Source organism: Euprymna scolopes, chromosome 34, assembly GCF_053919585.1.
Source record: "Euprymna scolopes isolate OS-2025 chromosome 34, ASM5391958v1, whole genome shotgun sequence".
NCBI lineage: Eukaryota > Metazoa > Mollusca > Cephalopoda > Sepiida > Sepiolidae > Euprymna > Euprymna scolopes.
Window position 1 is genome coordinate 55,614,436 of NC_136515.1, and position 25,746 is coordinate 55,640,181.

Below are 25,746 nucleotides of genomic sequence, written 5' to 3' on the forward strand. Positions count from 1 at the left end.
AATAAGGATGCGGTCGAAATTGAGCATATAAAAAAGCTGATATTTCTTTCATTGGCGAGCGTTTTCTTTTTTGTTGACTCTGAGTCGTTTGAACGTACGGTTAATTCACATATCAGTGGGAAGAAATACGGATTTACTATGAACGTCGAAACCGGATTGTTTAGTTTAGTTGTGAGAGTGCAGAGAGCAATGCCAGCTGAAGACACTTTTTTTTTTTTTTTTTTTTTTTTTTTTTTTTTTTTTTGCGAACATTTAACGATATTCTGCAAACTTTAAATTTTAACCTAGAAGCTATTTCGGCGTTATGCGGCCGAGATGAAAGTGGAATTTTAAAAATTAAAAGCGTCAAGAAAGGGAAATATGAAACTATTCTAATTGAATTTTAAACATTGAAAACATCTCATCGTCGTAGTATAATGGAGAATTACGATTCGACTGACGTTTTTGTGTTTGAGAGGCTAGCATTGCCTAGCGTTGTTGGAAGTTGACGTGATTGCCATTCTTGGCATGAGGTTATTAGGTGATCTTTTAGGATCAGGGGAATATAGTTTGATATGCATTAATTTGCTTCGCTCCCAAAATGTAATAAAAACCTGAAATCGAGATGGCGGGAAATCGAGTTCTGGTAACTGAACTGAACAGGTTGGCCCTTTACTTGGTACTAGCCTGTGTTTCCGGCGTTTCCCGGGTGTTTGGAGTAGTGTTTATAAAAAAGTGGTGGTAGGCAGGCAGGCTCGAACCTGTACCGCGAAGGAGGAGGAAAAGAACGTGGAGAAAAACGTGACGTCTTTGCTGTTGCGCCTATGGCCAAACCGGAAGTGACAAATGTTTAAATTAAGGTTAGTCAATCGAAAAGAAGGGATGACTTTCGAAAATATCGGCGAAAAGAGCGACACCTCCCTGTAGAAAAGTACCCAGTTGAAGGTGAAGGAATTAATGTTTTAGGCCAATTCTTTCGATATTTGTCGTCCGAAAGGTCGAGCTTCAAGACTATACCGATCTCGTGAAAATCTGTTGCCTCTAACGAAAGTTTTAAGCAGACATACATACGTATATGCATTTAAAGACCGGTAAGATTTATATTATAGACTAGCGTGGATGCCCGGCGTTGCCCGGGTGTTTGTAGGTGTGTGTTGAGCAAAAAAAAGTTGTAGTTGGCAGGCAGGCTCGAACCCGTGACGTGAAGGCGGAAAAGAAAGTGGAGGTGTGTGTAGGTTGAGCAAAAGAAAATTGCTAAGCAATTGAAAAGAGGGGATGACTTTCGAAAATATCGGCGAAAAAAGCGACCAGTCCCTGTAGAAAAATGTCCAGTTGAGTGTTAATGAATTGTTTTTGGTCAATTTTTCGATATTCAAAACGATACCGATCTCGTGAAAATCCGTCGCCTCTGTCGAAATTTTTAGGAATACATACATACATACATACATTTAAACAAACAGGTGAGATTTATATTATAGATGGACGAAGGTTGATACAACTTAAGTGTCGGGCATTTTTTTTTTTTTTAATTGGCATTACCGATAGGATTTGATTGGATTAAAAAAAATGAATATATTAAAATACGATTTGGTTGAATGTTAAATGCATCTTCGAAAGTCAGTGAAAATTCGTTATGCTCTTGATAATTTTAAATATCTATTCAAAAGCAGGATTTTGCGAAAATTCGTTATGTTATGGAGAAGTTGGTGCTTATTCCTTTTTTACCGTGCAATTTTTTAAATAGTATTTTCAAATTAAATTGAAGTTTTACGAGGTCTTTATTAAATTGTTAGGTAGAAGTACAGAATATTTACAAAACACCCTACCCTCCATGTTAAGAATCGCTTTCTAAATGTTATTTCAGCACTGTAACAGAAGTGCATAAGTACCGAGAAGTTTAAATACCCGTTCGAAAATCGGACTTTGTGATAATTGGTCGCGCTATGGAGAAATCTTTTTTGTACACATTGAAGTCGAACTGTGAAAATTTGTTCTCTAGAAGAATTTTCAATGACAATTCGAGTGCCGGACTTTGAAATTTTTCTTGAAAAAATCTTTTTTTGAAAAATACATTTTGAAGATTTGTAACTCAAATGCTGTCTTCGATTTTGAGAGTATTGAGCACTGAAGTAAATGTTGCAACTCTATCCATAAAATGTATTTCATAACTAGGGCTATGACAAGAAAATATTGTATGCAATTGTATTTTTTTTTCACTGACAATCTTCCAAAGCTCACTACTGAGTGAAAAATATCTTTTCAACTTTTTTTTTTTTTAATAAAACGAACAAAGTTAAATTATTTAAACAATAACAGTTTAATAGATCAATATACTTTTCTTTTTTTTTAATAAAACGAACAAAGTTAAATTATTTAAACAATAACAGTTTAATAGATCAATATACTTTTTTTTTTAATAAAACGAACAAAGTTAAATTATTTAAACAATAACAGTTTAATAGATCAATATACTTTTTTTTTTTTTACGAAAGATGTTTAAAAAAAACATCTGAAAAATTAGAATGTTTATACTTTCAATTATCAACATAAAATTTGTATATTTAGAATTACACTTATTAAAAAACACACACAGAAGAATCTTTATGATGTACATACTCGTCACAGAACAAAGATGTCATATTCTAAAAATCATATGGGTTTGGTTAGTGACTTTTCTATTTCGCTAGTAGACGAAAATATTTAGTTGTCAAAGGTCAACTAAAGATGAATTTTTCCATAGAGCCCTGTGATAGCATAGACTAGCAGCGTCTCTTCCCTCGACGTACATATCCCCGACAAACCTGCTTAGCAATAAGATCTCACCCCTTCACTTCACTTCACTTCCCTAAATGCCAGAAAGCTTTCTATTCTAATAGTTTCTTTCTTCGAACAGCTAGACTTTGGAATTCCCTTCCTGCTGCCTGCTTCCCTGGCTGTACTGATATGCAGTTGTTTATATGTCCAATAAACAAATATCTTAATCTTTCCTAGACATGGCTCCAAATAGTAGCCCCTTACGTCCAAGTGGCGATATGCTTTGTAAGGAGTGAACATAAGTAAAAAAAAATAAAAAATAAAAAAAAAATACCGAGGTGACCTTTACCCTATAAAGAGTGAATCTACTTCCTCCGAGGTTGAATCTACTACCTTTCCCCATTATCCTTTTTTTTCCATTTCTCTTTCTATTTTCCCCACTTCCGGAGTTAAAATGTATCAAACATTAATGCTGTAACCCTTTTCCTTCTCCCATTGCAAAACTCCGTAATGTTCTGCAAGGCAGGGAACAAAAACGATAAAATCCACTATAAAACAACCAAACCAAAACACTGCAGAATAGCGATTGAAGATACAAAGAGCTTGAAGAATAAAAGCCTACAACTGGATGCAACATTAATACTATTTCCAAAATAACTGGATTTGCCATTAAATTACCAGAAAAGGGTTGATATGCCTTAAAACAAAACTAATCCGAGGGAGCGAGTTTCATGGAAGATGTTTGGTTTTTTAGTTTGCAGAGAGGCTTCAACGTCCTCCTACATGCATCGCATGGTATTCCCAAATGGTCATCCATAAGGTACTGTCCAGGTTCAACGTTGGTTTACTCCGGTGATTATTAACGAGAAGCTGTATCAATGTGATTGTCGTATGTAAAGGGGGTTGATGCCTTCATTCAGTCTCGAAAGACAAAGTAGGTGCAGTTGCGCGTGTAATTTTAAGGTAAGGGTAGCGTAATCCCACCAAACCTCTTGAATCGGCACTGGCAAGGAAAAGTCCAGGACGACTGGAAACAATAGAGATAAGCGGATAGCACATACAGCACCTGGAAGTCTCAAATGGTCATCCATTTAGTACTGACCAGTACGACATAATCACGTTGACACACGAATTCCTGCTGGATTACCGAAGTTAAGCAACGTTGAATCTCGTCAGTACTAAATGGGTAAAGGAGATATAGGGAAGATAAGTGAATCTTTTACACTGAACGCACCTCCATAGACGTGACAACAATATTCCACCTTTAGACATATACATATTGTTTTATTGTATACGTTCTGGTCTATCTTTTCTATTTGACTATAGGCGATTGTGTGCGTTTAGTGTGTCATTTCTACCTCTGTTGGAGTGGCTATACCACTTTGACTAGCTTACTTGACAAAACTAATGACTCCATGCATATCATTCCGGTTCTTGTGCAGTTTACGGACCATGCCATTTTTTTTTTAGATAGGATTTCCAAGTTAAATTCAGTTTTTACGGTATTTTTTTTTTTTTTTATCAAATGATTAGGTGGAAGTACAGATTAAAATTCCCATATTTAAAAAAATTCTACTTGGGCTTACAGTGACTATGGAAGATACATCAGCCAGTTCTTGCCTGAAGCAAGAAAATTAATTTGAAGGTTTGAAAGGATCCAAATCAGAATCAGACATGAAATATACTAGCAGGGAGATCAGAGGTTGCCCGGGATTGAATAATGATCAAGGTTTTACACATCCATATTTTTATCATCGTCAAAATCGCCTATTTTTCAATCAAATTGATAGATTGCCTGCTCCGGGAGGAAGCTTCACGTACCTCCCTGCAGTGACTTTTTCCACAATACATTGTAGTTCACATTGCACCGTGGTGAAGCTACTGTTTTAAAAATAAGTACTTTTTTTATATAGAATGGCTTGAATTAAAGTTTAAAATGTAAAAGTAACGTACCATAGCGAAATTATGTTTTTAAACAGGAAAATTCATTCCGAACGCGCCCGTCATATCAAAGAACATACTGTTGATTTTATGTCGAGCCTTTCAGCTTGTGTGGTAATAAAAACTTAAATGCACTTATGATGTTAGGCTGTGTAAGATGCGTACTTTCGTCAAAATCGCCTGTTCCTTTCATTGAATTATTTCGATTATCGTTACTTGCCGAAGACCTTCCAACATAAAACCTATCGAAGAACACTGCTAGATAGAGAATCACATTTGTGTGAAATTTCATAAACATCGGCCCAGGCGTTGTCGAGTCTATATGGAACGAACACTGTTCTATTTCATAGATAGATGTAGCTTGTCCTCTTTCTAGGACCGACCCGATTTTTAACACATGTTTTCCTCCTCCATATGACGTCATCGTACTGCCTAATTGTCTTGAAAAAAAAAAATCTATAAAAACAGAACGTAACGAAGCGGAACAAATGGCCGCGTTAACTTTCGAATGCCATTGACTTGTTTAAACATTGTTTGTTTTCCCTACAAAAGTTTGAACAAAAAAAAATGCCATCTGGTAACACCTGGTTTCTTGTTTACAATCGATTCAAGCGACACTCGCCCGAAATATGTTAATACCAAGGCCATCCCTGAAAGAGGGCCGCCGATTGTGCAACTGGCGTCTTCTACTGGCGACAAACTGATTATTTTTTTTAAAGACATCCGACACAATTTAAAACGGAAAATTTCCTGTGAAATTGGTTTATCATTTTAGGTTTTGCATATGAAGAAATAAGGACCACAATGGCCTTCGGGCTAAAATCAAAGTGTAGTATCTGTTCTGATGCTGCACGGGTTACATTGTCCTTAATCAATGTAGGGGAAATCCTTATATACCAAGTTAATTTTTATTTCGCCAAAGTACCCCTTTTTGGGGAGCTGGTTTCCCACCACTTTAAAAACAACCTTGCGTTACAGTTTGCTTTCGAGGAGAAGCAAATAAATACCAAAGATAATAATCATGTGTTCTGTGACGTACTGGTCCTGGATATGACCTTAACTCTCTGGTCCCCCCCTCACCAATCTTTCACGAAAAACACCCGTCTAGCTGAAACCACTGTCAATAATTTTCCCCATTTTTTATCTGTGCCTAAATCAAAACGTAGATTCCATGAACAAACTTCTTTCTTAGAAGTGCAGGCCTGTGGAACTCTTCCGTTTGCCTGTTTCCCACATGACTACAACTTGGATGTCTTCAAGTCCAACATAAACAAATTCCTGATGAACCGCCTCCTTAAGACACTTTATCAAATCTCCAATACTAACGATTACTACGATACTATTCCATTGATTACCGTACACACAATAACCCTTATCCCCGAGTGGCTTCCAAGCCTTGATAAGTGGTGACCCCCATGGAAAAAAAACTATATCCGATGAAGAGGCCCCAGCTTGCAAGCTTTGGGGAATGTGGAGCCACCCTTCAATTGCCATTGCTCCCAGGTCCACTCTGACCCGGAGTGGTAGTACCTGTTAGGATCCCCACTATGGGTTGAATAGAAACCGACTTGAAAAAAAATAAAAACATTTTTTTTTAATTCGGCATTAAATAACATGAAAAGGGTTGATATGCCGTAAAACAACCAACCAACCAAATAATCCTGTGACGTAAATAACAAATCTGTTGGGTTGGATATAAAAAAAATTTTTTAAATCCGGTCTTTTTGTTTAAGAATAAAAAAGGGTCCATACGTATCATGAACGTTTTCAATTCTTCGTCAAATCAATTAATGAACAAAAATAGAAAGAGAAATAACAGGGTTTTAAAAACATAGCTGAGAAATGGACACCTGATGTCAAGCACCAAGAGACCTTTTTCACACTGTTCCAGGAAAGACATTAATAATTTCAATTCCGCGATGCCAGAATTCGTTACATAATAAAATTGGGTGCTTCTTAAGAGGCGACAAATTGATTTTTTAAAATGTTCTTTTAAGCAAAAGAAAAATGTCGAATATAGTAATATATCTAAAAATTACGAAAATCCATCGAGTAGAACTGTTTTTAGAACGTCTATCGCCGTAGAGTAAGTTAAGCACTATTAGGATGTAATGTAAAATAGGCGTTATGTCCCTTATGTGTAAAATCTTTACTGTCTACTTCAAAAGATCTACGAAAAATGCAATTTTCTCAATTTTCAGTAACAAGAACTTAACTATAATTAACTTTCTACTCGGATTTGCGTCATTTTTGGATATATTACAATTTTCGACATGACAATATTGTTTTTGCTTTGAAATGACATAAAATAAAAAACGATCTGTCACCTTTCCCTCTCAACAAGAACCTAAAATCGTATTACGTCAAGCATTTTCGAATTTACTGGTTTCATACGTGATGTCAATTGTCGGTCGTATAATGGCTCTGAACACTCCAACATCCTAGTTGTTACAAGGTTCATTTTTCGCCAAAGAAACGACTTTCTGCATGACCCGTTATGGCCTTGGCTATGTTCCGAATCTGTTCTCGCATTTCCTCGTTTTATTTCAACGACGATAAAAGGAAAACCATCCCCCCTCTAATGGCCGAAGAGTGGCTAATAGGCAGATAAACTGCAGTTAATGGAGACGATAATTTAGCCCAACACGTCATTGGCTGCGTCACAGAACATACGATTTTTGACACTCCAGGAACCACGCGTCTTAAATGTTGGTTTTGACCCGGATTCCTTGACGACTCTAACTGACCTAGTTTATTTTTTGTTTCTATCCTTCGCTATTCTTTATATATATATATATATAGAGAGAGAGAGAGAGAGAGAGAGATAGATAGATAGATAGATAGACCTTTACTGGGCAAAATTAAACTATGGTTGATAGGCAAATGAGAGGAAATACGAATTAAATTACACACATATTCAAATGTTAACGGTTTTAATACTAAAACTAGTGCGTACATTTTTTAGTGAAATATTGATTCGAATTATAAATTCTTCACGAGGAAAATTCAGGTGTTTTCTTGCGACTTTTTTTTTTTTACGTTGACACACTGATTCTCACTGAATCACCGAAGTTAAGCAACGCTGAATCTGGTCAGTACCAAATGGGTGACCATTTGGGACTTCCAGGTACTGTATGTGCTCTACGCTTCTCAGCATTGTTTCCAGTCGTTCTGGACTTCTTGCCAATGGACTCAGTGTCGATTCAGGAGAGGTATGGTTGGGGATTGCGCAAACCTTGCCTTACAATTACACGCGCAGCTGCCCCTACAGGGGGTATTTATTTTTCGAGACTAAACGGAGGAATCGATGGCGGTTCTAATGTTTGGGACGTTTTCAGATGTTGAAGGTTTAAATGTTCAATACAATGTGAGCTCTGGTCGACGAGTGTCCTATAACAAGAATTCACTTTTTAGAACTGCCGATATATGGAATGCAAAATTCAAACTTTTAACGGTTTTAAAACTATAAAAATATTTTAAGAAAAAACTTGATTTACCTAATGAAGAACTTATAATTTGAAATAATGAATTTATTTATTTATTTATTTATTTTTTTTTTAATGTCCGCACTAGTTTTGGTCTTAAAACCGTTGGTTTGAATTTTGTATTCCATATATAACGTGCTTAAGAGTGCTCTCTCTATCTCAACAAAATAAGTTGGGACGGAGAATGATGAAAACGAAGCCAATGGAAGGTGGTCCCAATAAATTTGAAAATTTTAAGTTTATTCATTTTTGGAACTCTTAACAGGAAAGGCCTTTTCTTTTTCCCCTCAAATTTTCGAATCATAAATATTTCTTCAGGAAATACTTTTTTTTTTTTTTTTTTTTTCATGGTGGAGGTAACACCAGACACATCCTCATAAGTTAAATGATGCTTAAATGCCCGATAATAGATAAAAAATAAATATTTAAAATAAATAGAAATAAATATATTGTATACGGTACAATATATTTTCAAAGGTTTCAAGCAAATTAGTTCCAAAAGCGAAGATCAAATATTTAACTCTAACCACAACTCCCTCAGCGCCAAGAATTGGTTATGAATAAGCCGAAATTACAATTTCTGACGTCATCATTCCAATTCCTTTGTTATTTAATTTGTTTCTATTTTTGACCCAGTTCCCAGAGAAGGAATTAAGGTTTTCGTCTGGGCTTCTTCCCTTCCTGCATTTTTTTTTCTTGGTTTCCAGGCGTGTCAGCCATTTGTTGGTGTCGACAGTCAGTTGTATCACTCCCACGGTATTTTTAATGCGCGCGGTGACATCATTTTTTTTTTTTAAGTCGCCATTTTGTACTGGAGGTACCTCCCTTCCCCATTTCTCTTCCTTTAACCTCGTTGAAACGTGTTTGTTCTTCACTCCCATTCTTCCCTCTTTTTCTCCCTCTATACCTGTTTTGCTCCCCTTCCTCCTATCGTTTGTTTCCAACGATCCTGTTCTTCCCGGGCGCATCTCTTAAATGAGCTGCCCGGCTACGCTATTCGCAGATGTTGATTTTTTTTTTTCTTGCCTACTCTTGGTTCAGGTTACACATTTTAAATAGGCCATCATTTTTTTTCTTTGCGAGTTCTGACATATCTGCGCGGACTTGCTGATTTGTCCGTTATATACTTCTATCCGATCTTAGATAAGTACCACTGGACTGCTTCCCTTTAGAGTACAACATAGTCGCCTCCAATCCCATGTACACGAATCCTTGTCTCTTATCGTGCCCATTCATTTCCAATCTTATTTTTCTTAACAATTCATCTATCTTATAAACCCTTGGCTAAGATTATAAATTTTACAGGGGCCATTTCTTTGTCCCCCCACCCTTGCTCTCAGAATATTTAATAAAGCCCTTACCCATGTGAAGAATTGCTTTCTAAATGTTATTTCAACACGGGTTATAAACTGCAGAAGTACCGTTAAACCTGTACATACATATACACATAACTTCATATCAAAAGATAAATATGGAAAAGAGGGTAGCAAAAATGACAAACTAATATAAAAAGGTTTTTATTCAATATTCCGTCTTAAGCCAGGGTTTTATCGTGAATCAATGATCCAATAAGCAAGGCTTTTTTTTTTTACCATTATAGTTACTGCTTATCAAGGTCCGGAGATCATTCAAGGATAAGGCTTAATGGGTACTGTGATGGTCTGTGATGGTGGAAATTGGACGACTTAATTTATTTTCGAGGGCAGCTCATCAAGAACCTGTTTGCGTTGGGCTTCTGGGAAGCTGGGAAGATGTCCCACGGTATTCTGTATCACAGACGATCAGTTCTATGAAAAAACAAAAACTTTATCATGATAAAATCCTGACTTAAGACGAAATATTGAATTAAATCGTGACTATTAATTATTTTGATATATTGTCTTTTTCGCTACGATTGGCGGGCTATCTTTTAAATATATCACATGATCACACGATGGTTGAATGTTTATGAAACCTAGTTTTCCATACAAAGACGAATAGGAATATTGGATGTTATGCTTGATTTTTAATTTGCATTTTAGCTACCGCTACATTCTGTCAGGTTTCATTCTCTGAACATACCGGACATAGACATGCATAAGGATTGATGGTTGTTCCTATTTACTTAGCTCCCCACAAGAGCAGAGTTAGACATAAGGTCGTTGTTGGCTATCGCCTAAGATAACCTATGAAGAACAGGGAAATAAAGAGGGGATGCGGATAAGTTTATCTTTTAACCCTTATCCTCAAGTGGTCTCTGGGCCTTGATAAATGGTGATTCCTTTGTAAAAAGTGAAGGGTCCTTTATGACAGGTAATACGATCCCTCATAAGGGAGTAGAATTCAGGTTTTAACGTCTAAATGTGTTTTTTTTTTCTTTATTCATAACATCTGTTCGCCTTCGTAAGATAATCTTACGACTAATACTGATTGTAGAAACTCTAACCTTTTTATATGCAAAATAGTTGAGTAGTACCCTTTTAGAAAAATCTGAGTAAAAAGGAAAATCTCAAGGTCGCCACAGTTAGGGTTAGTTAAGTTAGGGTTAAGACATTAGTTATATTTAGGAACTCCCGCGTCATGCGATACATAAGTCAGTCAAAGTATACCGTCGTTTTTGATCCACAGCGCCATTCCAGTTTCACCCCGTTACAATCAGAACCTTTTTCCATCAGGAGTCCATTGAAGCACTTTGTTGGTAATTCTCTTTGGGGCTAATCTAAGGATATGTCAGAACAAGCCCAGACGTCGTTTGCAGATTATTAACGATACTACATGTTGGTTAGTGTAGCCTTTCACTTGGTTCCATTTGGTTATAGAATTCTAATACACATGGAATCGAATGCGTGTAATTTTTTCTTTACTAATTTTGAGATGTCAAGTTTCCACAATACCGTGGGACTGCTTCTCGGCTTTAAAAAACCCCAATGTAAACAGGTTCTTGATTGGCTGCCCTCTAAAACAAATTCCAAACAAATACAAGCAGTATCTATAATAGTAAATAAAAAAAATCTTGACATTGTTCATTCTCGATGAAGCCCTGACTTTAGACGAAGCAATGGGAACAGGACGTTGCTGTTATAAGTCTTAATTTAGATCTTACGGTGAATTTTTTGTTTCTCCAGATCTTGCAGAGCTGGTTAAATGCTGCTGAAGCCTAACATATCCTGCACTGTAACTCTTAATCCATACTGTCTCGCCTGTTTAGGGAGCTTCCTAAGTATTTGAAGTAGTGAACTGTAGCTTTCTTTATTTTATTTTTTATAAAAACGTTTGTAGGTGGGTGAGACCTTAAAGCGACCATTTATTAATATGCAATAAGATGTATACCTTAATGCCATTTTTTTTTTCATCTTTACCTTGTTTCTGAAGCTTTATAGCTAAAAGAAGCTACGATGAATGCATTTACGTATTCTATGTATTGGTAAAATAATTAGAAATGTTTGGATTAGCAAAAATAAAGGTAATTTGGCTTTAAAACATTACATAAATATATTTAATGTGATTTCCCCCCCCCCCCCACTTCGACAAAAGAGGGAAGGACCTGTAAGTTCATCCTTGTCCGTTCGTCTGTCCGCACTCTTCTCAATAACTACGCCTTGGAATTTTTGCACAAACATTAAACATGAGTAAAAAAAAAAAAAAAAGTAACAGAATGGATTTTCCGGGAAAACTCCAGGTGCTCCCCTTTCGGGATAAAATGGCTAAAATTGACACTTTTGTCCTTATGAAAAAAAGAATTGATGCCTTGGTGTTTTTATAAAACTTTATGAAAATTGTAACTGATTTCTATATAATTTTGTTTGTCTGTACTTTGCGATAACTCTTGGGTGTGCCCAACGTGCTCTTTTAAGGCTAATAAAAACACTCCATTTTGGGGACTATTTTACCATATTTGTCAATGTTCTGTGTATGTCTATTTAGCAGTTTTGCATGGTGCTGAATGGGAGGGGGGGAATCGTGGACTTAGTCATTTCTTTTTTTTTTTTTTTTGCATGATGCAGAACCCAAATTTACATATGTTAAGGCCTAAAACTGCACCGTTTGTTCATTTTTACCAGGATTTGACGTGCCCTGGAGGCTAAATGGGTGGGGGTAAAATGCTGAACTTAGTCAATTTTATGCCTCGTTCACTGTGCACTCACGGTGGACCATGCATGCTTCACTTGTTGAAAATCTATACAATACGTATCCGCTTGTTTAACGTGATATTTTAACTAATATTGGCATCGTTAAAACTTAGTAATGTGTACTCTGCTTATTCGTCAACCAATAGCATGTTTTTTTTTATTTTATTTTATTTATTTTGTGTTTTGCGTACGAACAAACTCCCCAAATAACATAATAGTATCTAGATTGTTTTAAAGAACATTATTTTGAATGTTGACACTGCCTCCTTAGATTAGAATCTTTTCCCTGGGGCCTCTGTTTAAACAATTTATTTTATTTTTTTGTATTTATCAAGATGACTCTTAGAGGCTTTTTTTTTTTTCTTCATAATTTACCGAGATCCCCAACGGGGTTAAATAAGTTTCCGATGTTTAATTGATTATGTAATTACTCAATGTATCCAGGTCGACACTTCATCAGCGGCATGTTGTGTGTTCAAATGTTTGCACCAACATGTCAAAAAAATAAATTTCCACCGTACATCGTTTAGCATAATTAAGAAATTACATTTTTAATGAGAAAGAGCTAGCGATATATATATATATATATATATATATATATATATATATATATATATATATAATATGGCAATTAAGCTCCAGAATATTCTGCGTTTCATCCACGCTAGGATTGGTCATAAGCTTGAATTCTAGCGTGGATGAAACGCGGAATATTCTGCATAGCTTAATTGCCATATATTTTTATAACTTACTAACCTCGCTCTACTTAATGTATTGAGCACTGTTGAAGTAAATACTTAAAGTTTATGCGATTTAAATGAAGTCATATAATCGGAAAAATTCTTATTCAATTACCTTTCTCCCTTTTATACCAATCTCTTTATGAAACTTGATGTATGTTTAATATAACTACAGAGCATATATAAATAAATGACAGTCTGTATCCCAAATTGAAAAATGTTGTTCGCCTTACCGTTTATTTCGTTTAGTATGTTTAAAATGTTCAATTCTTGACAGCACCTGTTTCGTAGCGTAGAAACAATCTTTAAATTTTCCGCACTGATACACACTATGTAGGTTGTTCCTAAAACGTTGAAAAGCTGACTAAGTCCATGATTCCCCCCCTCCCATTTAGCACCATGCAAAACTGCTAAATAGACATACACAGAACATTTTTGGACAAATAAAATAGTCCCCAAAATGGAGTGTTTTTATTAGCCTTAGAGTTATCGCGAAGTACAGACAAACAAAATTATATAGAAATCAGTTACAAGACGCGAGTAGTACCATTTAAAAAAAAAAAAAAAAAAAAGACCTTTTGTGTTGCAGAATTTATTTTTCTATCGTCATCACTATTTTCAATGCACTTTTGCCAGCCTATTTTGATGACACGGTTGAAAAATCCAGAGCGCGCTTTGTCGGTCACATTTGTCGTGATTCTGAAATCGACAAACCTATCTCCCAACTGTGCTGACATCAATTGCACTAGTTTCCTAAACTTTCAACAGGCGCCGGTAAATATTGATCAGTTCAATTTTTTTTCCGCATGGAGGAATTCAATAACTCGTCGCTACTTCTGACGAACGTCTGACAGGTGTTACTTATTCTGAAACTGTCAATATCTGCAACACAGAACTTTCAGGTCATGAATGCGTAAGTTCAGTCATCATCACAATGCAATTTGTAATCCCCCTCTGATCCATTCGGGTGGAATGAAAAAATTACTTTTGAAACGTTCCTCATGTATCTCAAACACGGTAGTGCTTGAATCTATGGTTAAGTGACAGTTTTAGTCATTTAGAACTGCTTTAAAGCTTCACCGCTCACTCATTTTTCGACCAAATTTCAAACAATTATTACAGTTTATAGATCACCTTCTCAGCTATATTGTGAATAAAACAATATTTTCAATTTTCGTTCAGTAAAACAAGTTATGAATTTTCTGGTGTTCAAAATCGTTAAAGTATGTAAGGTGAGCGATGCTTTTTATGGCCGGTTTCCATAGCAACCAATTCGCTTCGGTGATTACTGTTGCTACTAATTCACTGCTGTCGCGAAAAACGAAGTAACAAATGAAATAGAATGAAAGGGAGATAATTGGATTTTATTGGAAGCAGACGAGTGCTGTACATTATGTGTTTACGGGGGAAAAATAAGACTGAAATCAAAGAAAGAGTGAATTTATTCGAAGCCTGGAAAAATAATGGATTACAATAGAAAAATGCGAGCATGAAAAGTAATATGGTCAAGCTTAAACATGAAAAAGTACAGGACTAGTTGTTAAAACTGGAAAAGAAAAAAAGCAAGATATTCTAGTAAAAATATAAATTTATCACTTAAAATATTGCAACATAAAGAATTTTTTAAAATTCAATTTATAACATTATATAGTCAATTCCTAATGCTGCAATATTAAGTTATAAATTATATTGTAATATGTTTGTGTGTGAGAAAGTTGTTAGCAATGATCTCGAAGTGACGCATGAACAGAAATTAATCAACAAACGAAGGTCGTATTTAGAATATAAATCTTCGCATATAATTTTTTTTTCCCCAGAATCTTTCACACGCAAATCAGCAAATATGGACTTGTTTAATATTGTCGGAAAAAAAATGGGTTGAAGGGCGACACTAAGGCGAGCAGGCAAACATTAGGGTTGCAAAAGAAATACTCTTTTAGCGACTCCCCCAATCCCCACCCCCACCCCACCGGTTCTAGTAACAACAGTATGAAAAACGCTTGCCAGAGCAAATCAAACGGTCTGATCTAGTCACCACGATAACTAAAATTCGACACGGGAGGGAATGGAAGAACCTCTTTTATATGTTTCAAACCACCTCACACCCCCTTGACCATAATACCATTTGCTATGCTTCACTAGCAGTGTCAGAAACCGACATTAAAATGCGTGATAAAAAATTGAATAATTCGACCTATCTTTCCAAGCTTATAACTACTTGAAAAATGTAATTAAACCCCCTTTTTTTTCAATTAAAGGAGCAAAGACCAACTTTTAAAGAAATAACTGGTTTAATAGCAAATTGTGCAATATTTGTTTTTTTTAAATCGATTTTATTTTTTAAAAAAAGATTTGAAGAAAATCAACGAAATTTTACTTCGATTATAAAAAAATATATATTAATTCCAAAAAAATTCCTTACCTATAAAAAATACTATTCAATGGGTACTTCCATTCTTCATTGTTAAGAATTTATATTTTAAATTCCATGTATTTTTTAAATAAAAATTTTTTAAACAACTATTTGAAAAGGCCGCCATTACGTAAGCATTTTTACTGTGTTAGCGAAACGTCGAACCGGTATTTCTTGTTTTGAACTACGGATGGACAGAAGGACGTAAAAAGCACATGTTCGCATTAGCCGTCTAGCCTTGTGCGTGAAGAAATGTTACCATATGTGACAAATAGTCACATTTTATAAGTTTTTGCTTTAAAAAAAACAGTCGAATTTTATTTCTTTTTTCAAAGAAATGCATAAGTTTTTGATTTAATATATTTTATTTCTTTATGGAGTGAATTTTTTTAATATCTAAAAAAAAAACATTGAATGATTTAGAAATAATTGTAATTAAACGAAACTTTCTGTGCAGTATAAGATAAGGTTTCACTTAAAAATTCAACGTGGTTTTTAAAAAAGGTTTTAAACTTTGGACTTTACAGGTAAATTTGCAAATAACTATTTTTTTTAATTAGCTTATTTTATTTATTGATCTTTTATCTTCAATTTGTGATATATAAATTTGAGGTGAGAAAATTATTTTCATTTTAATAGACATTTCAAAATGGGGGGGTGAATTTAAAAAAAAAACCTTTGTCTAGAATATTATATTCGGTTTATTGGAAAGAGCATACAATTTCACAATGAACCTGAAAATATCGTAAAACTTGAACCAATAGAAAAATTTTTATAGATTTTTAAAGTGAAAATAATTAAAAAAAAAAAAAATTAACTCGTAAAATTCAATTGATTTCATTACGTAAACAAAATGGCTGCATGGAGGCGCGCAGGCACTTTGTAAAGACTGTTTTTTTTTTTTAAATAAAAAATATTTCTATTTTTTAAACGACTTTAATAGTTTATTTTGGAAGTATATTCCATAAAGAAAAACAACCCACTTTAAAAAGAAATTGCGAGTTTGTTTTTTTTTAATATTTTATTCGCAGTTTTGTGTTAGGGTGTGTCAAAAATTCCCAAAAAATTCTGACACACCTAATGCTTCACTCATGTTGGTTCCTTTTACCTCTCGAGGAATGAACCCTAACCTCTCGAGGAATGAACTCGCCCAACGTAAACATCACCCCTCTTTATATATATATATATATATATATATATATATATATATATATATATATATATATAATTTAAAGGAGATTAGAACAATAGTCTAAAGAGCAGAGTGTATTTTAATGAAATAGTGAAATTACTAGTTTAATTAAAATACAGGAAAGAACAAGTGCTCGTTGTAATTTAGATATATAATAAGCTCGATAGTTAAATATCCTAGAGCTAATTTAATATTAGTAATATGATTGATAATTTAAAATTTAAAAATCAAATTATAATTAAATTAAAAATCCGTTTCATAAGAAGGAACAACAAAATCAATGATTTTGTTGTTGTTCCTTCTTATGAAACGGATTTTTAATTTAATTATAATTTGATTTTTAAATTTTAAATTATCAATCATATTACTAAAAATATATATATATATATATATATATTAGTAGAAATCGTAAACTAAATAAACAAACCTAATCATAGCCCCCGCCTCCGAACCTAAGTGAACACCCAACAGGTCAAGACATACTAATCAAATCATCTCACCAACGAGACGCCAAAAACTTTAACATTAAGACGCGAATTTTAAAGTAACCCCCCCTCCTCCTACCCTCACATATTCCCCTTCCTCCTCCATGTATCCCTATGCTCTCAGCCACACCAGAAATTAACTTCCCAGACCCTCCCCCACAAGTTCCTTAAACTCCAAAACTAGAACATTACCGACATACCAAGCACCCGCTCCCACCTTTCCCCCTTGTTCCCTTCCCCCCCCCGCTCTTCTCGAACCCCTCCCCTGTTAACTCTTTCATCCCATGACAACGGACATTTCTGTAAAAGTCTGAGGAAGCTACAGATGGCCAGAAAAACGGCCGGGTAGCTGAAACAATAATGTAACTTAACAGAAAGATACGGTAATAAAAAATAAAACGCATATATATATTATTTATTTTATTTTATTTATTATTTTTTTTTTTTACAATGTAACCTAGATGGTGAATATATTTGATAATTTCGAGAAGTGTCTTTCTTTTTCAAAAAGAAAACCAATGGAAATTATGCGGTAAAAACTGAATAAGGAATAGGAAATTAAGCCAGCTGCCAATACCTTCATTTTTGTTCCTACCTCACATCACTTCACCATCCCGGTATTCTACAGCTTTCTTATACATTTACATATTTGTTTACCAGCAATGCTTCAAGTAAACTACCCCTCCATTGTGTGTATGTGTGCTTAATTATATCCATAGCTCATCCTGGCTACTATGGCAAGATTAGAACTCAGTCGGAGATATTTATACTGATGTATCGATTTTTTTATCGCACTATTTTTTTTTTTCTTGTGAGAAGAGCTAATGAAACAAATCTTTCTGTGATTCACTTTCTAAGATTTAGAGTTAACTCCCTTACATTAGGTATCCTTATGTGTACACGTCCTTAAATGGGCGAGAACTCTCTCTTTGTGTGTGTGTGTGTGTGTGTGTGTGTGTGTGTGTGTGTGTGTGCGCGCCTTTTTCTCTCACAGAAAGTGAGTCCTCACAAGATAGCCTTTCTAAGCTGTCATTATCTGACTTGCTTCTTTTAAAGGAAATGTAGCTCGAAGGTTTCATCGGCCGAAACGTTGTGAAAATAAATATCGGTACCTGTGCAGTTTATGAATCATACCGAAATGACGTTATTTAGAAAGTGAATCTTTAACATGGAGTCGAATATCAATAATAATCGAGCGGTTATACAATAAGCATATTTCGATATTAGTTTCCCCCGAAAAAGTTCATACCATAACAAGAAAATTGTTCGCGGTAGTCTGCACTCTCGGAGTTCTTTATAAGAAATATAAACATGTTTTAAATAAAGTCTAATTGAATTAAATTTCTTTCCCAATTCCGGATTGCTGAAGTGGTGTGCGGGGAGATGGGGTGGCTTGCCGTAAGGCATGGATTACGGGTGCAGGTGATCGATGTGATTGTTCGTATACATGTCTCGATTCTCTAACACTTGATTAGTGTTCGATTCTAAAAAGCCAGCGTTTAAGAATATCTATGATTCTGGGAGGTGTGCGGAGGGCGGGCGGGTGTCTTTCGACCGATCTTATTTACAACAGAAATCGATATTTTAAAGCAACGTTTTTCATCGCCATTGCAGCTTCTATTGAATCGATCGGTACGCAAGTGCAGGAGATATATGGAAATATATACGCACCAGTTCATGCAACTAACTCCGGCGAGCCCTTCCTTTATACACTACAGCAGTCCACTTTGATCTTAAATGTATACTAGAAGTGACCTGTTTAGTTACCCACTGAGCTTTGGTTATATTGTTCGAATCGGGGGAATTTGAGATTGCAAAGCCAGTTGATTATAAATTAAAAAAATTCCTTTCCAAATTAGTCCTTTGTGTGTGTGTGTATATATATATATATATATATATATATATATATATATATATATATATATATATATATAATTAGTGGAAAATGAAGTCACAAAAACTATATATTGGTGAATATCCAATGATTCATTTATTTAATAAAGGTATACAAACATTTAGTTGGCGAATAGAGGGGACTCTTTATACCAAAGTATTTCAAAGCCTAATGCTTCTCATCAGAGGAGTATAGAAGATGCTAGGTAATAGAATATTCACCACCAATATATAGTTTTTGTGATTTCATTTTCCACTCTTATTGTTTTCCTATAAGCTCCAATGAAATTTGTTGAGCTTTATCTTATCTCGATACGTCTCCTCTTATAGAATTGAATTTACTCTATTCTCTTAACTCTCTAAGCTATATATATATATATATATATATATAGTTTACAGAAAGTTTTTAGATGAGACAAGTCATTGGTACCGTCGGTTTCAAACCCAATAATTAGGACCGTTTTAGATACCTATATCAAGCTCCCTTCAGCCAATACTATCTCCGAGAGATGAGTATTGGCTGAAGAGGGTTTGATATGGGTATCTAAAACGGTCCCAATTATCGGGTTTGAAACCCAAAGTCTAAACTTTCTGTAAACAAAATATAAATACGCTCTTATTTTAAGATTTTCCTTATAATTTAGCAGTCTGCTGGATTTAAATTTTTTGTTTTTGTTTTTTTTTTTTTTAATTCTCCACTGACCCGTGTTTCGTCGTCTACGACTCAAGTGCTACTAATTATAGTAAGCACTGTTGATATTGAAACAAACAAAAAAATCAAAATGTAACGGTTTCAAGGCCAAACAAGTGCAGAATCGATTAATTAATATTAATTTATTAAAATTGAATTCTATATTTGGATTCATAACAGAACCTTCATCAGGAAAATCCAGTTAAATAAATATGTCTTAATCTTGTTCATTACAATTTTTTCTCTAAAAGTACTGGAGTGATCTGGCTGAAATTTTGTATAGACCTTAATAAGGCGCAGCGAACTAAGTATTATGGTATCCATTCGGTGCTTGGTTAGGGATTAACAGGCTTAATAGATGACATTAGGTTCTTACACAGGTGCCGACGTCTAACATACAGCGGCTGATATTCCCATACGGTCACCCATCTAGTACTGACCATGCATAGCCTGACTTAACCTCGCAGTATTAACGAGTACCAGTGTATTATACTATATTAAAAACATCGGTATTCAAAAATGACTGGCATTAATTAGGTGGGCCGCCTAAAAAATTTGAGTATTATATTTGGGTGTGTTTAATTGCACTCAGCTGAACGAAAAAATAGTTTAAAAAAACAAAAAAAAAAAAACAAATGTACAACAAATAAATATTACCAAAGACAAGATAAGTTTCTCGTCTATCTACTAAAGTTTTTGTATTTAACTTTTAAAGCGATTTTTTTGTAGTTTTTACACACAGCGAGTGTCAACTCAAGTTAGTCCGAGACCCTCCGCTAAAAAAAAAAAAACATGGCTGACATTAGATGATCATGTAGTCTCGATAATCGCTCAAAATCGAAAATTATAAAAAAAAATACTTATAAAAGATAATATTCGGTTAAATATTACCTTTCCGTGCAATTGATGAGTTCTCAACTGTGATATCTACTATTATATAAAAGGAACTTTGTGTATGAGTTCGTTCCATATGGATTCCTAAATGGCTGGGCCAATCGTTTTAACTTCACACCAATGTACTTTGTGCCTGGCAGTGTGTGTTAAATAGGTCATGTATCGGAATGACTTCGATAATCGAAAATATCCGATGAAGGAAAGAACAGGCCATTTTGACGCAAGTCCGCGCCTTATACAGTGTAACATCACAGCTGCATTAGGTAAGTTTTATTATCGCACAAGCAGAAAGGCCAGGCATATAAAATAAACAGTAGGCTCTTTGATATGACAAACGCACGTTCGAAAGGAATGTTTGTTTAGAGCACAATTTAACCATGATACTTTATATTTACATTTTTAACTTAAATTCAAGCCATTATGTAAAAATGTTATAAAATCAACAGTAGGTTCTCTACAGTGCAATGTAGACTACAATGTACTGTGGACTGTGATTGCGGGGAGGATTGAAAAATGGGCGATTTTTATCGATTTCGATAATAAAATATGGGAGGGTGAAACATTCGTTGATTCTCATTCAATCCTGGGCATCGTTGAGTCTCCCTGTTAGTACTGTTGAAAAGAAAGATTCGAAAATCTGACTCTCGTGTCGTTAGCGGTCATCTTTGCAAAAATGCAATGATTAGTAAAAGGGATTGAACTTTGGAGATGTAATAAAAAGCATTTAAAAATACTTAAATGATCCAAATAATCTTTGTGTTATATATATATATATATATATATATATATATATATATATATATATATATATATATATATATATATACTATTAAAGGTACTTTGTGTGGCAGTGAGTTCGTTCCCTATAAACACGAAAATGTCTGGGTCGATTTTTATAAAATTTCACACGAAGGTACTTTGTGCCTGTGTCCTTAAATTGGTTTTGTATGTGAATGTCTTCGATAAGTATCAATAATCAAAAAAATTCGATGAAAGAAAAAACAGGCGATTTTGACCAAAGTTAACGCTTTACACAGCCTAACATCACAAGTGCATTTGAGAAGTTTTATTACCACACAAGCCGAAAAACCCAACATATAAAATCAACAGTAGATCTTTTTTATATAACAAGGACGCGTTCAGTGCACAATTGAAACCTGATACTTGACCTTTGCATTTTAAACTTTTAAATAAAAATTTTATAAAATCAACAGTAGGTTCTCTACAGTGCAATGTGGACTGCCAATTATGAACTTAGTTACTGTGAGAGGTATGTGAAGCTGTCTCCAGGTGCGTCGCGATGAGTCTTCAATTAGAGAAGTAATCAATTGATTTGATTGAAAAACTGGGTTATTTCATAGATTTTGATGACCGTAAAAATATGGGAGTGTGAGATATTCGTTAATCAGCATTTGATCCGGGCAATGTCTGATCACCCTGCTAGTGTGTGTGTGTGTGTGTGTGTGTGTGTGTGTGTGTGTGTGTGTGTGTGTGTGTGTGTGTGTGTGTGCCTATATAAATATATATTGCCCATTTTTCGTTCCGTTTAAGTACAGTTAAACATGCTCCAGTTCTCTAATATCATCGTGGGAAGTATAGGATATCTCTTTGGTTAGTTATGTTATGAAGACATCAATTTATTTTTATTTTTGTTTGTTTTAATTTAATTATTTATTTATTTTTTTCTTTTGTAGCCCGAAAAGAGAACTGCTGTGACAAGTTCCTAACCTGCCTGTCGCACGTCCCATGTGCCTCACTCATTGCCTGGATAATTCTGCTGCTCGGATTGGGTGGTCTTACCGGAAGTCTCCTCTACGGTGTGACAAAATGTCGCAAGATTATGGAAGATGGCTCTTTGTAAGTTATCTTTTTTTTTTTCTTTTCTTTAAGTATTCTTAAGTGTTCGTATTTTAACCCTCATTAATACTGTTCTCATCTTGTGCTATTTTCAAGCTTTCGGTCGATGTAACCTCCGACTTAAAATATCTTGTCCAACTTGGGAATCTACACGAAATTTTAAACGCCCCCCCCCCACACACACACAGTTTTTTTTTTGTTTTTTGTTTTTTTTAATTCACGGACGCATTCTGCTTTCGTCCCTCAACCATGACTGTAGAAGTCCCAAGTAATTCGCAATTGTATTTTTTAGTGCTTCCCCCTCTCGCACTCTGGATTGAATCTTCAACCTCAAGAGTAACTTTACAACTGAATTCCACCAAATACTTTATTCACCACGCCAGGGGTTCTTGTGAAAAAAAACACGTAAGATGAGAACATGTAGTTCGAAGAATCTAAATAATATTAATCAATCCTCATTCCAAACGTATTTCCAAATGGCAATCCATTTGATACTTAAGATAAAAGCCAAGTACGTCCAAGGATGGAATACTGTTGCCATATCTGGGCAGGAGCTGCTAAAAACAGCCTATCCTGCCTTGACAGACTACAAAATAGACTTCGTGGCTTAGTGGGGGATGCCCTTTTCTCTACCCTGCAACCTCTCTTCCACAGAAGAGACGTTGCGAGCCTGTCCTTGTTTTATCGTTATTTCCATGGCAGATGCTCGTCTGAACTCCAATCTCTGGTCCCCCCTCGCCAATCTTTCACGAGAAACACCCGTCTAGCTGAATCCACTGTGAAAAATTTCCCCCACTCTATATCTGTGCCTAAATCAAAACGCGGATTCCATGAACAAAGCTTCTTTCTTAGAACTGCACGCCTGTGGAACTCTGTTCCGTCTGCCTGCTTCCCTCCGGACTACAACTTGGATGTCTTCAAGTCCAATGTTAACAAATTCCTAATGAACCGCCCCCTTAAGTAAACACATCAGCAAATCCCCTCACTAACTTAATGTACTTGCAATAACCCTTATCCCTGAGTGGCTTCCGGGCCTTGATAAGTGGTGATCACTGTGTAAAAAAAAAAGAAAAAAAAAGATAAACGTCGCTTAATTTCCATGATCAGGAACCAGCCTTTAAAAGTGTATATAACCAAAGGTTCACAATATTTTGATCTTCTGCGATACTTTACTTTGTTTGTGTACGTTTTGTGTGATATAAGCTGTAAACAGTGGATCGATACGTAACTCTATCGATTTGAAGTGGTTAACCGATGGAAGAAGCAACAGCTAATCGATATTTCCTTTTTAAAAGGTCTTTTCAGTTGTGTACCGCCAGTCGGTACACATTCAAGCAGTCCATATTAAAAATAACTTGAACGTCGACCATTTTGAAATACTTCGCATGACAGCAACCGGAAGTACATTTAAGAAAAATCTCTTAACTTTGGATTTACGAAAATATACAAGTGATAAGATCGGCGTTTCTTTTTACCCTTAAAAGAAATGACGTATCTCGAACCTCTGAGCAAAATCAAAATTATATACCACATTTTTTGTTATTGTCGAAGTTCGTGGTGTATATGTGTGCGTGTATATATATATATATATATATATATATATATATATATATATATATATATAACATGTGTGTGTTGGGACGATTAATCGAAAAAAATTAGCTTTTTGGAGTATCGGTATCGGAATCGCGAAAATTTGAGCCTATTTTCCGATGCCAAAACCGATTTCTATAATTATCTATTGTATTTTGTTTTTATAAAACGTCTTCCATTGCTTGCAGTAATAATAAAATAATAAATATTCATTGATTTAAACTTCCAGTAAGACTAAAACCTAGATCACTCCCCACAAGTGTGGTTTTTACGTTTGAGAAAATACATGCACATTTAAGATGTTTTTACAGTAATCGAGAAAAATAACTTTATAATCAAATATTTAGAGATTAATAAAGAATCGGAATCGGTAATTGTATCGGAACCGGAAAAATATTTGAATCGTCTCAACATACACACACACACACACACACATAAGGGTTATTGCAAGTACATTAAGTTAGTGAGGGGATTTGCTGATGTGTTTACTTAAGGGGGCGGTTCATTAGGAATTTTCCTCAGGAATAGATACTAGAATACGACCGGTGAGGATCATTCGCGTTCTGAACAAATGTTACCATGCAACTCCATGCACGATCACGTGTCAACTGTGGGTGGCGCCAAAGAGTAATGCTATCATTCTCGCTGTAATATTTTCTTTTGAAGGCAATGGTTTTAGGAATGTAAAATCATTATCCTACCTAATAGAATTCTACTTGGCAAATTTATCCGCATTAAATGATCCATAGATGGTTGATATACCGTTAACTAAAGTTATTCTATTTAACCTGATGTGAAATTTTCCGTTTTCACCCCTTTTTTGGGTACCTTCCCTTCCCCCCCCCCCAAAAAAAAAGAGGGTTTGGACTTAGTAATTCAGTCCTGTTCGTTTGTTTGCACATTTCTCAACTACGTTTTTTAATTTTGCATAAACATTAGTCATGGTTAAAGTAAATATTTTACTCGTGGAGGGTCATGTTCGGCTTGTTGTAGATGCACCTACGTCTACTATCGGTAAATATGTTCACTGTAGTTTGTTTGGTTGTTAGATGAAAGTATAAACAAAGGGTCAATACGTATATTTATCGATTTTTTTTTTTTATGACTCTACGAAAAATCTATACCGTGTTAGCATTTTGCTTTCTAAAATACCTCGCTTTTCGGAAGCTATAAAACTCTAACCGGGATAAGTCGATCAATTTTAACATTAACGGTGGCCATTTTGAAATATCTCTTAATGGCGTCAACCGGAAGTTACATTTCGGAGAAAGTTCTTGTAGAAACCTTCACTTGACCCGGCATTTATTCCTGAAACCGGTATTATCGAGGAGTTACAAAATATTCGATCGATTTGCAATCTATAAATTTTCAAATACTAGCTCTTCCCACCCGGCGTCGCCCCGGATGAAATACTGTTTCATACAGCAAAAGCATATCATGTGACCTAGCAATTTCGGAAGGCAATAATCTGATACCTCTATTTTACAAGAGTACCAAAATATATTTTGCCTGCTTTTGGGAGAAGTGTGTGTGTGTGTGTGTATATCATCCACATGCAGTACTGTTTTACAGCTCGACAAGCAACTACCTCGCCAGGATCGAAACCTGATCGCCCAAACAAGAGCTAACTGTTGCACTGTACGGCTGCTGCTATGCGGGCAGTGAATTATGTTTTGCCATTGTCCAAATACCTAAGTTCAATTTGTTTACACAAACAGCA

The 25,746-nt window shown here is 35.0% G+C and overlaps 1 protein-coding gene across 4 annotated transcripts in view; it reads left to right on the forward strand.

The window, feature by feature from the left end:
- The window catches only part of LOC145259207 (neuronal membrane glycoprotein M6-a-like), a 1,045,587-nt gene that overhangs the window by 951,916 nt on the left and 67,925 nt on the right, over window positions 1–25,746 (forward strand). For all 4 annotated transcript variants that reach the window (XM_080117042.1, XM_080117041.1, XM_080117040.1 and 1 more), the window contains exon 3: window positions 22,271–22,433. In XM_080117042.1, the coding sequence (XP_079973168.1) occupies window positions 22,271–22,433 (163 nt within the window). The remainder of the gene's footprint in view (window positions 1–22,270; window positions 22,434–25,746) is intronic.